At 33.3% G+C, this 20,610-nt stretch overlaps 1 protein-coding gene across 3 annotated transcripts in view; it reads right to left on the bottom strand.

The window, feature by feature from the left end:
• Positions 1-20,610, bottom strand: part of Cpx (synaptic transmission protein complexin) — a 144,932-nt gene that overhangs the window by 102,447 nt on the left and 21,875 nt on the right. For all 3 annotated transcript variants that reach the window (XM_070314476.1, XM_070314474.1, XM_070314475.1), the window contains one exon: positions 2,732-2,828. In XM_070314476.1, the coding sequence (XP_070170577.1) occupies positions 2,732-2,786 (55 nt within the window). In that variant the 5' untranslated portion in view covers positions 2,787-2,828. The remainder of the gene's footprint in view (positions 1-2,731; positions 2,829-20,610) is intronic.

Genomic DNA, 20,610 nt, shown 5'->3' with positions numbered 1-20,610 from the left:
CATCACTTGCGTCGTTTTTAAAAAACAAATTCCTATTGATCACATAACGAGGAATAATCGCGATAATTCAATGCCTATGAAATGCCTATGTTATCCTCTCGAATAAATCACGAAAGGCATAATTAATTGGGACGATTGTCTATCACACCGCGATGTCGATAGGACAGCCCACTTTATTGACCGAATATTAATGTCCATAATAAAGACCCATTAGCATTGATTCAGATATAATTCTTGTTAATATATGCGCTGTTATCGGATCTAATAATTAATGTCGAAAATTGAGAGAAATCGTGACAAATAATTTGCCAAACGCGAAACTTTAAACGAAAATAATTATATAAAAAGTTATATAGAGAAAAGTTATATTTTCTTTTTTTACTTGTAATTTTTTTCACGCTATAAATCCATGAGAAATATCTCACACAATTCGCTGTACACTATCTAGTATATATCATTCGTTTCGGCGCTTTATCGACTCACAGTAATTAGGTTTTTCGTACCATAGGTCGCGGTCGATCGATTAACGGGATTTCGATTAACCTCGGCAGAGGCAAGGAAAAAGCTGCCGAAGGTGGTTTAGATTAGAGAAGAGAGGAGGGACGCGCGCGTGTGACTGAAACTTCTAAATGCGGCTCGGTTTGCAAAACCGTCGTGGGCTCTCATTGAGCTGCAATTGAGGTCTGGGTTGCCGATCCTTCTCTTCCTCCGCAATCCGTCCTCATTTCCCTTTCCCTTTCCCCTTTTAATCCCTGTCGCGCTCGTTTACGATCCATCTTGATCCCCGTCCTTTGTTTAGCTCCAGCCTCGTCTCGTATTTATATACGTTTGACAGTCGCGCGTTCAAAATTTCAACGTGTTCTTTTTTCTTTCTTCTTGAAGAAAATTTATTTATTATATGAAGTGTTTTAAAAAAATATTATAATTTTCGAATATATTATATAGGACATCTTTATTAATCCATTTTATTCTATTTTATATATGTATACACTTTTTCCTTCTCTCTCTCTCTCTCTCTCTCTTTCCTCGGATGTAAGAAAGATTCGAAGTCGAAGTCGAGTTTACGGTTTGAGAGGAAGGGCCCCATTTCCACCTTCCCTATTATGGATTCCCCGCGACACGCTTCCCCGCTTCGTCGCACACGAAAGCTAAAACTTTCGTCTTAATGACAGAAGTTTTATTGCTGGCCATCGTTCAAGCCGCCGACATGCTAGAAGTGGGCGAATGTCGCCATTCGTCGCGACTACATATAATCTCTGTCGTTTTCATCCGATTTTCCAACTACGATTTCCAATTACGCTCAAAATTCAGAAACGCCAGTTTTTACACTTGCTATAGTCGGTGTTTTTTTTTTTTTTTTTTTTTTGCTGCCTCTCCCAAAAAATTTCGTATATATTTGATATGTTATATCTGTATGTTATTACTATCGGTGCTTTTAAGTACGTAAATGCTCGCGAAAAAAAGAGTTTAGCTTGTTAAATTATCTAAATTAATTTTCTATAATATTAACGCGCCCATTATATTGCGCGTATTTTTAATGCGCGCGGGATAACGCACAAGTCGTATGTAGATATATTGTAATTTCGGGGCAAAATTTTGTGTCGAATAACTTTTTATCGTGTATCGAATTCCATGTTGCGATTGAAAGTATTTGCATTTATCGCGCCCCTTTATCTCTGATGGGAACACTCTGCGCATTTTGGAAAGCATTGCGTTAAATGATGCATTCGTTAAATGATGCATTCGAAAAGGACGCTGCCGGCGCTTTGCAGCGGGGAAATTACCCGTATGGAGAATTTCCGAAACGTAATGGTGGCGCAGTACTACGATAAACCCCGAACGGAACTCCAACCCCTGGCCGGGGAGGTTTACGCGCATATGTGAATATAGCACAATTTTACTCCGCATCCTCGCGATCATAACTGCAAGGATCGCGAGGATGGTGGTGATTGCATGATCCGTCCGGTTTTACGATAATTTCATAGGTGAAACGTGCTGATAATCCGAGGTACCAAGATACGATGTGTAAACGCGCTGTTTCACCTTTAATCTCAAAGATTTTGCACCAGTCAGCTCGTTTATTTTAATAACGCGTTTTTTTTTTTTTTTTTTTTTTTAGAGGTGTATAATGAGAATTTTAAACAATTCGTAAAATATCTGTCAAGGATTAATACATGATCGCAAAATGTTGCGGAAAAATGAACGATGAGATAAAAAATAATTTTATAGGAAAATAATAATATTTATATACTTTTATGATACGTAACAATGTTTCATTATCAAAATTTTAATTTTTTTACGAAAAAGGAAAAATGAATTATATCGAAATAATCGAGCGATTCGTAACGTTCCGTTAAAATCTATTCGAAGAAATTTGCAGCGGGTCACGTTTCGCTGAAACTCTGGTGCAGATAGAAAGAAATTCCGTGGAGTCTTTAGAGTCTTTATTTTATTTTTACGATTGAACTTTATCGTGGAAGAATGGCATTCGTGATTGCGATTGGTATGCCTGAAATATTCGCATTCTCAGACTGTCAATTTTTACAGGCGAACTTTGAACAGATTATAATCTTCTTCTTAAGTTTTTATTTAAATTAAAAATGTATTTGCGTCTGTAATTTATGTATTATATAGAATCGTCGCAAGATGAACTCTAATATATTGTTCTCGTTATAAAAAGGATCATTCGCGACACGAAAAAGGAGAGACAAAGTCCTTTAAAAGTATTTACCTTTAACCGCATTGAGCTTGTTCCCGACCATCTGCTTCGCCACGAATGCAGCCATCTTGGTACTTTGTAGTTATCGCACCGCTATCGAAGTCGCAATCTATAAAGAAAAATTGAAGTTATCACTTTATATCTTTTCGCGATAGAAGTCGGTAGAAAATGATGAAAAGTTGAATTGATTTTCTAACAGAGATTCGGTAATATCACCATATTTTCGAAAAATCACGACGCTTAACCTTTGAACCTTCTATTTTTCTCGAAAAATGTTCTTCCAAAACAAATTTCATCGAACAAGAATAATCTCCTTGCGCGATATTTTTATTCTATTCATTTCTCTTTATATGACAGACTATCGGATTTTTCCCTTTCGTATGCTATATTCAAACTCAACATCACGATATGTTTCCAACATGTGGCTTGAAGAATTTTTTAATAATTATAATATTCGTGAATGTGTAGTTTTTCCTATTTTCTTGAACGTACAATATTTTACAAAAAGTCATAGATATCTATCTCGAGAACTTTACAAAGTAATAAAACTTTTTGTTTCATTTCAATCAATGTAGAGTTAAAGTTTCTAATTAAAATCTTTTATATCGAATAGAAAATGACAGAACCTTTGTTCATAAAGTTTCACGAAGTTGTCGTCTTAATTATCATTTATAAACCTTTGCTATTCTGACATGAATTATACATTTCCTTTTTAATTGAATTTTTTAGGTAGTACTTTATCATTAAAACGTTTATTTAATACACCTTTTCTATGATTTATCGGTAATACAATTGCAAGCGGGAGATAAAGTATGTTTGTATTGCTTCTGCGATTTATATTCTTATAAATATTCACATATTTCAAATCTCGAAACAAGTTTCAGTTATTGTTTCCGTCGAAATTATCAAAGATCGCGGTTACGAAAAATGCGCGTAACAACTTTTTTTCTCCGTATATATTTTCTTAACCTAACCATTTTCTTTTCCTAACTTTGCGTACGTAAAAATGATATACGTTTCCCGTGGGACCATGTCATCCTTGATGTGTCGCCGGCGATGAAAGTATTTTAATCTTATGCCATATTCATACGTCACGTACGTCAAACTACCGGAAGAAAATAACATTTTTCGCTTCCATTATCTAAGCATTAAAAAATTTGACAATATTTAAAATAAACTCTGCGTTATGGTAGCTTTATACACTGGGAAAGTGGACTCTTATAATTGTATAAAAAAATGATAGAATCTTTATTCGTAAGATTTTATGAAATTGTCATCTTAATTGTCTTATTTATTATTGAACTCTTCATTAATCTTCATAGTCGAATTATTAATCTTCTGAAGATTAATATGTATTCGAATGAAAAGAAGCACAATATTAGTTTGAACATCAAGTTTGATGGGCTCGTATTGTCGTCCTTATACTTTTATTTTTGTAACATAATTACGGAAGAGACGATAATGGCCGAAGGAGGTAGATCGGTCAGGCGATGAAAGAAGAGGATCAATAGAGAAATATGAGGGAATACACACACGTACAAAGAGTGGAGGGTGGCGGGGGGGAGGAAGAGAGCTGGAGTCTGGAGAAGACGACGCCAGTGAAACGGCGTCGAGACGTCTCGGCGCCTGTTCCCCAACCGTCGACTTCCGTGATTTTCCAACAACACGCGACAATTTATCCCGCCGCTACGAGTGAGACGGGGTTGCTAGCCACGTGCGCGCACTCTTCTCCTTCCCCATGACGTAACACACTTTTGCTTTTATTAATCCTACCTAGCGGCTATGCTGTTTATTTAATCCTTTTGGTCTCCAATTTTTACATTTTATTTTTACATCATATGGTATATACAGAGTGAAAATCTTATATTAAGTGAAGCTTATCGAGATAAGCCAACCAGACGTTAGTTTAAATTTCATTATCATCAATTTTAATCGTGCATTGCAATGAACAAGAGCTTTGTAAATATAAAAAGATTTGTAATAAAACACGTAATATTAAAATGAACATTTACTTATACGAATTAAAATAAATCTTTATTTGTACAAATGTACAAAAACGGATTAGAGGAAGAAAGTACAGGATAAAGTGCAAGATTTTCGACCCTTGTAATTCATCCTATAAATTTGGACGATGCCAGAATCTCTGCATCATTGAGGATCCAAGTAGAAATTTGAAGTGTCTCTCTGCCTTAGAGGGAGCAAGAGAGAGAGAGAGAGAGAGAGAGAGAGAGAGAGAGAGAGAGAGAGAGAGAGAGACAGCACAGGGGAAAGAGTTATCCTCTCGTCTTAGAGAGAAGCGTATGCCTCATTAGGACAGCGACGACCTGGACGAAACTCGATCCACCCGTTCCAATCTATTTAATGAAAGCGACGGATAAAATCGATCACAGTTTCATCTCAAAGCTGATGTATACGAGAGTTAGAAATATCTAATATCATTAAAATTTGAGATCCATATTTATATATGAGGAATAATTCTGTAATTTTTTATTATTTTTTCCATCACGTCCCCTTAATACATATAATTTTACTATACTTTATTATTGTATTTATTAATTTATTGTTAATGATACAAAAATTACAAATGTTAATTATAATAGAAAAGAAAGTGGCAGAAATTGCTCATAAAATGTTCAATCTTGCACATTTTCACGGTTTCTAGCATCATATGCGATGTGAAAGATAGCCACTAGGAATGCGGACAATTCGTACATGGATATATGTATCGGTGAAAGGTATGCAAACAGCTGAAAGGATTTCACGCTTTAGTGACTACCGGAAAATTGAGAGTATAATAGGTAACAGGCAGGAACGCACTAGATGATTCAAAGGGTCGATTGGCAGCTAGTAAAAACTGAGTGGCCCGAGAGTATTGTAGGCATCCTGTATGAGTAACCTCAGGGGAAATCGCTAGAATAATTTAATACAACAGAGCTTTAAACTAATTTTAAATTCATATATTCGTGTAAGAAATCTATATCATTGAAATGATATTGTAAAATATCGTGTTTCGTATGCATTTTATGATTAAATTATTTAAGATTTTGATCTCGCGCTTTCACATATGTAACTCGAGAAATCTTGACAAGCTAGCAATATTACTGGCACAATTCGCGAAACGATTATGAACTTAACTTCAACTCGATTCATCAGGTTGACATTAGAAGCTAATACGACACGTACAAATACTCGAGTACGATGCTCGATCAAATTACGTCGCATCATCTTGCTTAAGTAAGAAGTCATGTAAAGAGGGATCATCTGTCAACACAATCAATCGATCTGTCACAGACAATCCAGGTCAAATTGCTGTATTTAATAGCGAGGGATATGCCGAGATATTTTATTCTCCAGCTTGCTTCTCTTGATAATTGTAAAATATGTCATAATGGTAGAATGTTATGATTTTCTCACAATGCATGCGAAAACAATAGCTAGTACTCCATTATATTAATATCTTTTTATTCGCACAACTGTATTTTTTATATCGGTTTTTTTCCTCGTCGCGTTCATCGCGGAATGTGTATTTTTTTCGTACAGATGATAGGAGAAGATTAAAGGTTGACAATATAACGCTTACTGGGGAAAAAAAATTGTTATCCAATTCGTTGATCAAGCTTTCAAAACTGGAACGTACTTTATATCCGCTCGTGACAAAGAACGAATTAACAACGAAACAGAGGCTTGCCGTGTCCGCCTGCGAATGTCATCTCTCGAAATACATGCAACGCGACATTAACCCAAACTGACGCAACGAGAACAGAATGGAAAAAGACCTGGTGAGAATTCATGCACTCGGGAGGGCATTTCTTATTAAAGCTCAGTCATCCTGTCACCGGGGGATGCTGGAATTTCCGGCCCGGAACATCCATGCATCTTACGCGGCTGACTGCAACGAAAAACCCACTTGCGTCATTCGCTGTCGAATTTTCAATTCTGCTCGCCGTCGCACACACGGCTTTTCTTTCCTCTTTTCAAACGTTCTTTTCCCTCGCGTAAATACGTCTGCCCGTTTCGTCCCTTTTCTCCTTCCATAGGAAAAAATTGATTTCTTCTTTTGGATTAAAATTCAATAAAATAAAACGAAAGAAATAAACAAAGGAGAAATAATAGTTTAAGGATGATTTGGTAACAAAGTAGTAGCAAAAAAACTATCAAAATTAAAAAAGAATATATTTTTTTACGTTTATACCGTTTAAAAAAATCAAATAAATAAATCCGGATTATAAAAAGAATTAAAGTATCATAAAATAATATGGTTTTTGACGTCTTCGTAAAAGAAAATAGTTGTAATTAATATTTTTCCTAATTTATAACAAAAACTGTTGATCACGAATATCCCCTGAAATCAACCGCGAGAAACAAAAAAAAAAACGAGTAAATTGCAGAAAGAGAGAAAGAGACAGATAATTATTTTCTACAATTTTTAGTAAATAATTTTTAAACGAGTAAGTGGATCGAAATTAAGTTTTGCACAAATATTTATTAGAGTTTTCTTGATATATGTGAAAATTTTTATTTCGTTGGCAATATTTTTTCCGTGTCAAATTTGTCAATAATATTGCTACAATACGCGATATTCCATATATGGTAAGAGTCAATAGTAACTTTAAACTTAAATAATTTTCAAACCGTTAAGAGACTTGTGCTCAGGTTTTGCACAGAGATATTCAGAGAAGAAATAATAGAGCAGTCTACGAAATTTTCATGCTTTTGTCAATATTTCGACGTATAATACATAGATCCTTAAAAAATATACAGTTGCTTTTAAACGTTTAACAGAGAGTATTAAATTCATCTCTTTTTTTTTAAATAAAAAAATTTATTATACCTTTGCTTTCGCTTTAAATTTTGCATGTCTAACAGATCGTAACTCGATTATTATATAAAAATGAACGCTATCAAAGTTGAAATACGCGAAGCGTAATTCCTCCTATTAACTCTACTTGCAGTTTCCAAAGTAAATGAATTCACCGATGTGAATAATGCGGCAAACATCAAAAAAAATCTCTGAAATTGCTGACCATTGCGGAACAAGTCATCCCTCAATTAGCATAAATTTTCGAGCGAAGCAAGGAGCAGATAATTAAATTTACGAATACTAGATGTAAAAACAATGAACGGATGTTCGAATAATCATTTTAATATTCCATGATTGTCTATCACATCTATGAAATACGAAATTATTTTTCAATTGAATTATTTACACGGAGAAAGGAACTAAACCTTACTCGTGGAAATGTTGAGACAATTTAAAGAGATCGTCGAAGAGTAAACGCTTTACGATACAATACAAATACAATACTTTATAATAGAATATGCTTTTGCTTCGTGCTTTCTAGCTAGAAATACATGCCTCTCTTTACATTTTCCATCGAGAATGGATTTCTCCATTTCCTCATTTGTCCCATTATTTTGATACAGACAATCGCGTTATCGTGCGATCGATAGTTCATGGCCATTTTTATTATAAAATTCTTGCATGCATATTTATAATTATATAGTAATAATGTCTCCTCGATCCAATTTTCTTTTATCCGCGCACAAAATTGTATCTATGAATATTAACAGAGCAATCGCGTTATGCTTTTCGCGAAGATATACCCGCAGTTTCAATTAACACTCCGCGTCACGTGTAACTTACATAAAATTACACGGCTGCGAATTTAGCATGATTGCGTCGGTGTCGATTCAAGCGTAATTGAAAATCGAACAAAACGGGACGAAAGTAATCCGAAAACATACCGCTAACGTGTGTGCGCGGTCGACGATAATAAAATTTATCATCCGGTGTTATCCGGATTCACGCAATACGAACAAATCTGTTGGATTACAATCGCGCATTTGCACGATATTAAACCAGTTTCCATCGATAGTTCACCATTCGTGCAGAATAAAAATTTCAATTAAAAATCGGTTTGTAAAATAGCTATTAATTAAAAAGTTCGCTTATTTCAAACGTGATGCGGAAGAATTCGAAATACTCGTGAAATATTTCTACCAAGTCGATCGTGCATCGTTGGACGATTTCACTCGCGAAACCTGATTCTTACATTGGAAAAAGCTAAAATTTAAGATTTCTCAAGGACTGTTAAAGCTCGCAGCGTGAAAATGACACCGCGACACGCTTTCATTGTAATCGATAGTAGAATAAGCCAGAGTAAATGACGTCGCTGTTAACGTGGCGCGGAAAAATTTCAAGTCGTCGCATTTTCATCGACGAAGCATTTAATGTAATTGCGAGAGAAGATAGCGAGACGTGTATGTATATAGAAAACAAAGTCGACGACGCGAAAGATGCCGAGGACATAAGCAGAACGCTTAATGACGGCGCGATTTTTTATCCTTGTGTAAAAAAAGGCTTCGCAATTTTGCGAGTCGAGGCGACAGAGTCGAATGCAAATCGTCAGCCCAGCGAGTCTCTTTTCATTGAGACTGACGATCATCGTACCGTATACCGTATAATTACTTACTGTCATTGCTAGCACAGTTTTTATTGCTGATTTATATAACGCATTTTATAAATCTTATTACAAGGCGTTTCATATCCGGTATCGTGCATTATGTAACGTGTAAGTACAAATAGGACTGATCCTAAAAGATTTTACATACAACTAATTTTGACAAACTTTTTATATGTCGTTAAATGATATTGTATTAGAAGAACGTAATAAATAATTAAATGAGTGATGATTATAAAAAATGTTTCTTCTTGATAAATTTTTATTAAATTTAAACATCGAAATGCCTTTGTAAAACAATTTTAAGATTTGCGCAGAGTGTCTACTTTTTGGAAAGATATAGAAAAGCTGGAATTCTCAGGGAATTTTTTTTCTACTTGGAAAAATTAGGGTATTCTCTTGGAATTTTATTGAGACACGTAGATTTTTTTTTTTTTTTTTTTTTTTTTTTTTTTTTTTTTTTTTTTTTTATATTGTTTTCCTTCTTTGATAATTTTACTCTTGCAATTCTACTGTAAGCAATAGGCAATCCACCAATAATCAAATTACGAATTATGTGTTTAAAATATATTGTAAATATATATCTATCTTCGTTTATGTATTGAACGTTTTAACAGAATATTGAATATGCAGTTCATATTCTTTATTGTAATTTTTAATGATAAAAAATAAGAATGTTATTAAAAAAATGCTATTAGGTTAAAAATTTTTATCTTAGCGAAAGCTATTCAGTTTTCTTCAATACATCTGTAAATCTAGAACTTGAAATTTAAGTGGCTTTGTATTCTCTCTCTATATGAATGAAAAGCATTAGGAAACGCGTGCAATAAAAAGACTTATTTTAGGAGATCGCATCAAAAATTCTTTAAAATATTCTCTTTATCTGTAATTTTGAACAAAAATACCTGAAAAATCAGGGAATTTTCAGAGAATTGTTTTACCAAATTTTTGTAAACATCCTAGATTTGACACGCGGATGTAAAATTTGATACGAGAGTATCTCTTCATTCAGAAAAGATAGTTACCTTCTCCGTGTGTGTATGTGTATATTTTTTACTTTAAATATATCTTCCAAAGTTGGAAAAAAAAATTCTTTTTCGACGAAAGAAGGCAAGATACTCGGATTATATACATATATTCAATATTTTACAAGCAGCATAACCTTTGCATACTAGGATGCTTCTCCCGTAAACTTGATATGTACCCAACATATAAATGTCTGTTGCTCTTATTGGTTTCGCAAAGGTTTCTTCGCTACGAAAAGCTCCGACGACGAGCTTATGCCAATCGACTGGAGCGAGGGGAAAGACGAGAGAAGAGACGTAGTTGTGCTACTACCAGGGCGCGTATTGATCTTTACTATTATTAGTCCGTCGACGGCCCCTATTAGAATTGTCAGAAACTGTTACTGGTTGCTCCACCAGCTCTTATTACAGCCGTATGTGGAGGTCACTTAGATATAACTATCGGATATATTATTGCTCTTCTTTTGTTTTTATCGATACAAATTCATTAAAATCTATAGCAGTTTGTCATCTCACGATGATTGTTTAAAGATAAACAATTTACTCCTACGGAGAAAAAATATTTATTGATATTTTATAATTTTTTATTTTTTTACGAGAAAAAATAAATATCCTTCTATTTTACTTATACGTTAAGACTGTGAAGATTTTTCTATGTAAAAATGACTGTAAAAATTCTCTTTCAATAAGATACGACACGTATATCGAAGCTAATAAATAGAATCGTGCATATTAACGGGTATCAAGACAGAAGAAACATAATAAATGTGAGAAAAATTAGGGCTAAATGCTCGACTATCTCTATTCAGAGTAACATTAAAGATGTACGCGTCATATGTCAAAACATTGACAAAAGCGTGAAAATTTCGTAGACTGTTTTATTATTTCTTCTGAGTCTGTGAAAAAGATCAACACATTTAAAAATTATTTAAGCTTAAAGTTAGTATTGATTTTTGCGGCAAATCTCATTTTTGTAGCACTTATTGACAAAATTGACAAGGAAAAAACATTGTCAACGAAATAAAAATTTTTATATATATGAAGAAAACTCTAATAAATATATTTGTGCAAAATTTAATTTAGATCCGCTTACTCGTTTAAAAATTCTAGAAAAATATCATCTCTTATTTTTCTGCAAATTACTAGTTTTTCTTCCTTGCAGTTGATTTTGGTATTCACAATCAAAAAAAGTTTTTGTCATAAATTAGGAAAAATATTAATTATAATTATTTTCTTTTACGAAGATGTCAAAAACCATATTATTTTGTGATACTTTAATTCTTTTTATAATCCGGATTTATTTACTTGATTTTTCAATATAAAGAAATATATCTTAAATTTTGACATTTTTTTCCTACTAATATACAGCCAAAACATCCTTAAATTATTACGATGTTTCAAATGCCGCTAATGAATTTGTATAAACGATAATCGCGAAATTTTAAACGATCTTAAATAATCGCGCAACCATAAACATGAACGTGTAATTTATTTTCTGCTAAATTTTACGGCCGATTAGCAATTGGGGCAAATTGGAAATGGGTCATCTGCTACGACTGCGTATATCTCTCGACATTTTGTAACTATGTGAGATTATCGCAACACGATGCAATCAAAGTTGCACTATCTTCAGAAGAAACTAATTCCATCAGAAATGTATCGCCTTTTTACATCGACATTGTAAGATTCTTATTCAAGCAGTACATGCAGAAAGATGTTCGAGGAAGCAATCGAATTTAAGTGCGTATGTATACGAGAAATCGTGGATTTTCGTCATACAAAGCGGCGCGCGGGCATGCAAATGCGGATTCTGGTAGCGCATTATTTAAATGAATCCTCGGGGGGGAAAAGAAAGAAAAGCGGGAAGGGAGAGAAATGCAAAAGATACGAAAAGTAAAGCTCTGGATAAGAGGAAACTTTCCGGCAAACGATTTCGTAAATTCCACTCTCGCGACACGTTGAAGGGGACAGCTATTGAAAGCACGACGCGAGGAAACTGGGATGTGGAGTGTAAGTAAACGTGGAATGCTGTGTATTCTTACGTCTTTTTACATGTGACGAGTATTTCACGACCAAGATATCTTCACGCGTTCCCGAATCTGATCGAAAAAAAATTTGTCCAGTACAGTATATACTACAAAATAAATTTCAGAATTATCGTGCACACTTTTATACAAAGTGATTCTTAAAAAATGCGAAAAATTTCGGGAGATGATCCTTTGTCGAAAATTAAGAGGGGTCTTTCATACAAATAACATATACTCCTATATCCTTCCCTAAGGAGTGACACTCCTCCAAAGGAGGAAGTGAAAATTAGGTTTTTATTTTTTTCCTCAAATTTTGGACAGAAAAAAGATGAAATTTGGTGGACATTTTCCACTAGTAAAAAGCATACTTATTAATATATTTTTAATTCTCTCATATCGTTATAAGGGGATGAAACTAGTTATATCTATTCAATTTTTTTAGAACTTTTTAACGGGCCGTAATGTGATCATCTAAAAATATGCTTTAGAAAGCTTGATTCCTTTAGAAATATTTTTATTTCTTTTTTTTTCGTAAAATCAAATTCTCAAAAAAAAAAAAAAAAAACGAAATAAAATACATTATCTTGCACAGCACGATGCTAAGTGGCATAGGTTTCGAGTTACGAGAAGTTAAATTTTAGAATAAAAAAAGTTAGATTAAATTTCATCTTTTTAACTTGTCCAAAATTTAAGAAAAAAAAAATAAAAACCTTATTTTCACCTCTTCCTTTGGAGGAGTATAACTCTTCAGGGAGATATAGGATTATATATTTTATGAAAGACCTCCTTTAATTTTCAACAAAGAATCATCTCCTAAAATTCTTTGCATTTATTTAGAATCATCCTGTATATAACTATAAACCAAAGTAACATCTTATTTTAATCGAGCTATATCTATCTCAAGCAAGGATTAAATTTCCGGCAAAACTTGCGCGCGGAAGGTAAATGTGCGATAGAATAAAATCGAAGGGTCTTAATTTTTATTATTCAACAAGGTTATAAGAAGAAGAGAGGATGGAACGAGAATGGAGGCAAATAGTGAGATAATAGGAGTATATCGTTAGTCATCGTAGAAGAGGCTAAAAAGTTGCATCAAATCGAACCAACCGAATTGCATCGGCACAACGGAAAGCATTTAAACCTCTTCCACTCTTGGTGAGAATAAGCGAGGTGATGATAAATTATTTTAGCAATTCTCTCTATTGCGAATCGATCGGTCGCGGATAATTGAACAAAGACTTAATGACGCGCAGGATTGAAAGTCGTTCACGATCAAACATTGCGTTCCTGTATTCTTAAACAAAAGATTATTTTCTTTTCTAAATGCTCGACAATTGATTTTAGCTTTGTATAAATTCATGAAAAAGTTAACAAAAATTTAACGTATTGTATAATATATTCAAAAATCAATAGACATCACGTTGCCGACTTGAAGATCAAGAGATTCTTCGATATAAAATCACGTTAGTAAGCACAAACTTAGGCAAAATTGTTTATACACGTACATAATTAGAGTTATAATAATTGAAATCATTGACAAAAAATTGTATTAAAAAGATCAAAGATTTAGATTCATTTTGCATCCTCTTTAATGCTGAAAAGATTGTCAAAGCAAATTAAATTGAAACGCATACGTCAAAAGAATGAAAAAAAAAAAAGAAGAGATTTCAATTTATTCGCAACGAATCTCGCGTTAGAGCAATAACGAGTGGAAATAATGCCTGCAATCTAAGACGGATTCTTCTCGTAAGCAAAGATTTTCCACAGATCCGCGAGAGGATTGATCGTCGCCCGTGGAATAAAAAGACGAAGAAATTACAGAGGATGAAGGAGACTTTTGGGATTCGTGGCGTTTCTCAATAGCGCCAATTAAAAGCTATTCAGGTGGCATTCTAATGCCACCGTCTCGTCGAGAAAAATTTCCTCTATAAATTCACGCGTTTATATAATGCACTGGAGAGCATTTTATAATCATTTGCAATCGAGAACTCTACTCCGATTATATAATACGAACGCAAAGTTTTAAAGCGTGGGGGATCACAAACGGTCTTGTTAAACTTTTGATAATAGGTGCATTATACATAGATCGATGCATCTCGCTCCGGATATCTACACTTTCGAAGGCGGGCATTCAATTGGCTCGATATTACGTCCGATTTATGCTATAATGTTCGTTTGCTAAGGATCGTAGAGCCGCGCTATTACAGCGACCGTTCACATTCAGAGCTCGACAGCGTCCAATAGCGCGAACAAGTCCAACTTGTGTAAATTAACCGGTCCACTCTCCGATCTAATCGATACGATGACCATTCCAACGTGCTTCAGAATGCTGCAATATCGTTTAAACGGCATTGCCTCGACAACGTCATTCCGATAGTATTTTACAAGTAATTTACAATACTGCTGACAGTTTGCTAAGCTGAAAACGTTTGTCCCGAAAGCGCTCCATATGACGGAGGATTGCAGGAATATCATGTTATGTATTTAAGCACATTCTCTTAAGTTGAGTAAAACTCTTTTTAATTTAAACTTTATCAGCAAAGTAACGCGATATTTATTTCATCTTATTTATCTTTAATTTATATAGCTCTCTAATTTATTTTATGTGAGAATATTAAATATTAGTCTATATAAGTATTTTATTTTCGAATCAGCAACTTTACAATATTTTTAAGCAAGGAAAAGGCTTATTTAGCTATATTTTATTTATCTTTTTATAATATAAGAAAATATATAATATAAAATATAAAAATAATATAAAGATTAAAAACTGTAAAAATATCATAATTTTTCATACGAGGAAGGAAACATTATCGTAATTGGCTGGCTCTGTTGAAATTTTAAGAGAAGGTGCTGAATTTCAAATTTTTCTGGACGTAACACGGATTAAAAATGATCGCATCAGCTGTTGAATCCTCTATGCGTGTCATATTAGGTCGCCTAAAATTAAATGGGAGAAGCGATAAAATTTAATAGCGAGCATTCTTTTTCGCGGATATCGATAAGCGTTCGAAATACTTTGGAAAATGGATCGTGGGATCGATGCAGGTGGGATACTGGCAGATTTCGACGTGTATTCTACATCATTGTGACGTAGAAATGGGATGTCGACACCGTCATCGTCGCCGTTGCTCTTTATCGCGTTCGTTTGCAGATAAGAAGCGCATTTTTCCGAGCGAGAAAACGTTCATTTTCCAAAAATCACTAGACTAATGTTTCCGAAATCGGGATGCGCACCCCTTATTTCTCTCGTCCGAGATACGTATAATTTTTATGATTTCATCGAATCGAAACATGTTTCGAAAAATAATGTTCGATTTAATCTAATCAATCGACAACTTTAAACAGACATTTCAATTTAAACGGCCATACTATGCGCTGTCTTAGAGAGCAAAAGAACTGTGTCGTACGATCGAATCTCGTAATGAGGACATCATCGGAATTTCATCGACTTGAGTTGGTTATTAACGACTCGACACCAATTTTCGTCTTCTCGACATACAATTATCTTTGCGCAAATGATTCTCGTTAATCGTACAATTCATATTTTATAGAATAGAATTGTACGATATGTTTGTGAATATCTTACTTTTCTCCACGATCGATCTCTTTATTTTTTATAAGTTATTTAGTATAAATTATTTTTTATTTATGTTTTAATTCTTTTATTTTTCTATCTAGTATAAGATATTTTTTATTTAATTTTATTTAGTATAAATTATTTTTTATAAATTTACTTTTATAAGTAAACTTTTATAATACAAAAGTTGTATTATCTAAAAATCGTTAAAACTTTCTCAGAGTCTTGGTCTTAGAATCACTGATTAAAATATTAGACATTATTAAAAATTGACATAACAAATATGTGCGACGTTTTTCGATACTATACACTACACTCTCTATATTAATTTGCGTAAATCAATAATTGCGATCTAAAAAATTTATTAGTATTTCTTGCGAAGAAAATTAAAAACTTTTAGTTGGAGGAACTTTCGTGCTTTCATCTATCGTGCAACGAATATTCACTTTTCGAGCTTTCCGAGCTTTGCTCACAATTATGTGCACGTGACTTTGGATTTAGCTCTAGGAATTCCCGAACATAAACAAAATTGCAATACTTGATACTATATGAGTACTTGGAACATGCTAAGAGTACAAAAATTGCAACAATTCGTATTCTTTACTATAAACGGTATATCGTTCACACTCTTTATTAGAAGAGTGAGAAAATTTCTTAGTTTTAATGGCATCCAGAAACTTGTTTGAAATGGGAAAATCAAGAGAACTGAGTGTGAGAATACAAATATACATATGTCAGCCCTTAATAAATTCACTGATTATCCAATTGCAAAAAACAAAAAAAAAATGTGTCATTTTCTATTATAAACTTAAGAAGAAATGAGAATATTTTATTGTTACAGATTAAAAGAAGAATAACAAAAAAGATACGCATTAAATATTCCGAGCATTAAGAGGATGCCGGATTACCGACAGAATGCGAATATTAGTAGGATTGCAAAATCTTTTTGTTGATTATAGATATCAACAAATCCTTTTCCACAATTAAGGTACACATAATAACGGAGTGCGGAGTTTAACATTTCATATGAAAAGTTGAAAAAAATGTGAAAATTACAGTTTTGTTATCGGCTTCTGCCGTCAACATTTACTTAATATAACAAATTTGTAATCTGTACGTGCCTAATCAGTGAACTCCGCACTCGGCATTTCATCAAAGAGTATAAGTGAACTTAGAGAAGTGAATTTAGAAGCTTTATAAAAAAGATTTTACGATGCTACACTTTCGTGTATATGTGTGTGTGCGAGATAGAGACTCAAGAGTAAAACAGAGCAGTAGATTAGTTGCGTGATGTCGCGATAGACGGAGCTGCAATCTTACATGACAAGGACAGACATAATCGTACTACCTTTGTCTCTTTCATGCGTGTGAGAGTAATATATATGTACGCACTAACATTATTGCAGTATCTTTTTTCTCTCGATCATACGCTCTGTCTTTTTCTAATCGCTCGCTCGCCATGTACTACGTATCGCTTAGCTTCATGCTCCTCGCATATTCACTTACGCGTTCACTCGCGCCTCTCTCTCTCTCTCTCTCTCTCTCTCTCTCTCTCTCTTTTTCTTTCTTTCTGCTCGTTCATTATTGTATATTGTATTCTTTTATTGCCATTATTATATTCTTTTATTTGCTTAATTTTTATTCTTTCTATTCTCGTGTCCCTACATGAAAATAAATAAATTTATTTATTTATGTTTATTTGATACATTATAAATGAGATACACAAGTTATTTTCTTTTTCTATTTAATTATAGTTAAATACAACACATGTACATACAAAAATGCACATAATTAAATACTTTTTCTATTTATGACATACACAATATCTCATTTATGTTGTATAAAATAAAGACGAATAAATTAATGTATTATTATGTAGGAAGACGAGAATATAGAAAGAATAAAAGTCGAAGAAATAAAAGAATATAATAATGGGGATGAAAGAATACAATAAAGAACGAGGAGCAAGCGAGATGACAAACATCAAACAGTTCCAAAGTCTCGTTCGCGAGGCTCTCTTTATCTATAATATCTCGGGTTACATATCGTTCGTAAAATTTCTGTTTTTCGTATTTTATCGATATCAAAATAATTTTAATAGATTAATGAGATTCTTGCGATTAAAATAATACTAAACATGACATAAATCGAATAATTTTTAATCAATTATGTTATTAAAATTATGATTACTTATTTCATTTAAAATAATCGGATTTATATCGTATTTGGTGTCATTTTAATCGCAAAAATGTAATTAATCCATTACAATTATTTTTAGATATATAAAATGCGAAATACAAAAGTTTTATTTTCTATAGTAAAATGACATATATATGTGAAAGATTACAGATAAAAGGAGTCACGCGAGCGAGGCTTCGGAACTCTTTCATGTTTGTCATCTCACTTACTCCTTCATTCTTTCTCGCTCTCGCTTTTGTTGACTCTTCAGCGTCGGGGATCTTTCCTTATCTACAAAATATAAACATCTTCTAAATAAAAAGTGAAACTTGTATTTTCCATTTCATCTGTATAAAAATAATTATAATGGATTAATGAGATTCTTGCGATTAAAATGACACGAAACATGACATAAATCGGATTATTTTTAATCAATTATGTTATTAAAATTATGATTACTTATTTCATTTAAAATTATCCGATTTATGTCATATTTGGTGTTATTTTAATCGCAAGAATCTCATTAATCCATTATAATTATTTTTATACTCATAAAATACAATATGAAAATTTCAGTTTTTATTTTATAAGTTGTTTATATAAGGAAAGATCCCCGCGCGATGCTGAAGAGTCGACAAAAGCAATAGCGAGAAAGAATGAAGGAGCAAGCCAGACGACAAATATCGAAGAGTTCCGAAGTCTCGCTTGTGAGGCTCCCTTTATCTACAATCTTTCACGTTAGATTAATATATATAAATTATTATAAAATTTATATATATATATACAGGGTGTCCGGCGTCAATCGCATCACCGGTCGTGTGCAGGTAGAGCAGATGAAATCGAGAAGAAAAGTCCTTTACCTTTTTTTTCTATAACACTTAATAAAAGAGTTATTATTGAGTAAAGTCTGGCCAATCAGCGCCGACCTTTAGCCGGGCGCACGTCAGTGAGCCGCGCGCTGTGAAGTGTGCAGCGGCGTACACTATCAAGCGCGCGGTTCACCGACATGCGCCCGGCTAAAGATTGGCGCTGATTGGCCAGACTTTACTCAATAATAACTCTTTTATTAAGTATTATATAAAAAATTGGTACAGGACTTTTCTTCTCGGTTTCACCTGCTCTACCTGCACATGACCGGTGATGCGGTTGACGCCGGACACCCTGTATATATATGTCATGTTACTATAGAAAATCAAATGTCTGTATTTCGCATTTTATATATCCGAAAATAATTTAAATGCATTAATTACATTATTGTGATTAAAATGACATGTCGTAAAATATTAATAAATAATGTTTTTATGTATCGAATTAATTTTAATCAATATGAAAATAATTTTTTATTCGGTTACAGAATATTCGTTTATAAAGATGCGCATTTGTTTTTATTATTACGCGATATTTGTAGCATGCATGTATCTAAGTATGTATGTACGTATCGGGGAATAAGGCGACTGTACTATTCACACGCACACAGCCAGGCACATGCGATAATATCAGTGCGCGGCAGTACTCAGTCTCAGTCTCAGTCGCGCGTGTTGTGTAAATACGCGTAACGAGAGATAACCGCAAAAATGTGCTCAACCGTTATAACGCGTTATAACGCGTCGAATTTAAAAAACGAGTGTTGTGTTTGTGTAGTCATAGTGTGTTCATATAATAGGGCGAAAATGTAATGAGAAACGCTTGCCTCGCTTTGCCCGCAGACTTTCTTTAAAAAGAATAAGGGTCAAAAGGTTAGTATATTTATATACCATAATTCTAGAAGGAATTGTTTTAATGTATAGTATATACTAATATGTCGCTAGATATAATTGAATTTTTTTTCCGTGCAGTTTACACAAAAATATAAGTATGATAATGTAATATTATATAAAAATGTAATATTTCAAGTTTTTTTTTATTTTTTGATTATATCTTTAAAGCAATTCCTAAATAGAAACAACATAAAGACCTTTGTATAAAAAAATTGTAACATAAAATTAATCTTTAAATAGAATTTAGAATTACTACAATACATGAACATACACATTATATATATATGATGCATATAGTATTTAGTACTCATATAGTATTTTTGTTATAAAGAAATAGACAGACATGGGCAAAAAAAAGAAAGAGAGAGAGAGAGAGAGAGAGAGAGAGAGAGAGAGAGAGAGAGAGAGAGAGAGAGAGAGAGAGAGAGAGAGAATAGGAATGAGTAAGCGAGAGAATGGCTGTACAACGATATATCGATTAATAATTCACATCAGTCGCTAAATATTAGTGAGCATAAAGTATTGCTACGGAGAAAGATCCAACTATTTCCTTTTTTTTCTTACTTTTGGCACTTGTATGGACACTTGCTCACTTACACTATATCCTCTTTCTCTTTGCCCATTCTTCTCTGTCCGTCTCTTTCTGATCCGAGCATACTATGTATGTTATATATTATCTATATGCGATCTTTTCGTGAACTGGTTGTAAATATTTCATACCAGATGCGGTTTGCATGTGCGCTCTAAATATTGCCGAAATATTTGATCCCAGAAGCGATCTTTTCGTGAACTGGTTGTAAATATTTCATACCAGATGCGGTTTGCATGTGCGCTCTAAATATTGCCGAAATATTTGATCCCAG

Source organism: Polyergus mexicanus, unplaced genomic scaffold, assembly GCF_030449975.1.
Source record: "Polyergus mexicanus isolate NDT 795.1 unplaced genomic scaffold, iyPolMexi1.0 SCAF_27, whole genome shotgun sequence".
In the NCBI taxonomy this organism is placed as follows: domain Eukaryota; kingdom Metazoa; phylum Arthropoda; class Insecta; order Hymenoptera; family Formicidae; genus Polyergus; species Polyergus mexicanus.
Note: the sequence above shows the minus strand (reverse complement) of the source record. Positions and strands in the feature narration are given on the sequence as shown.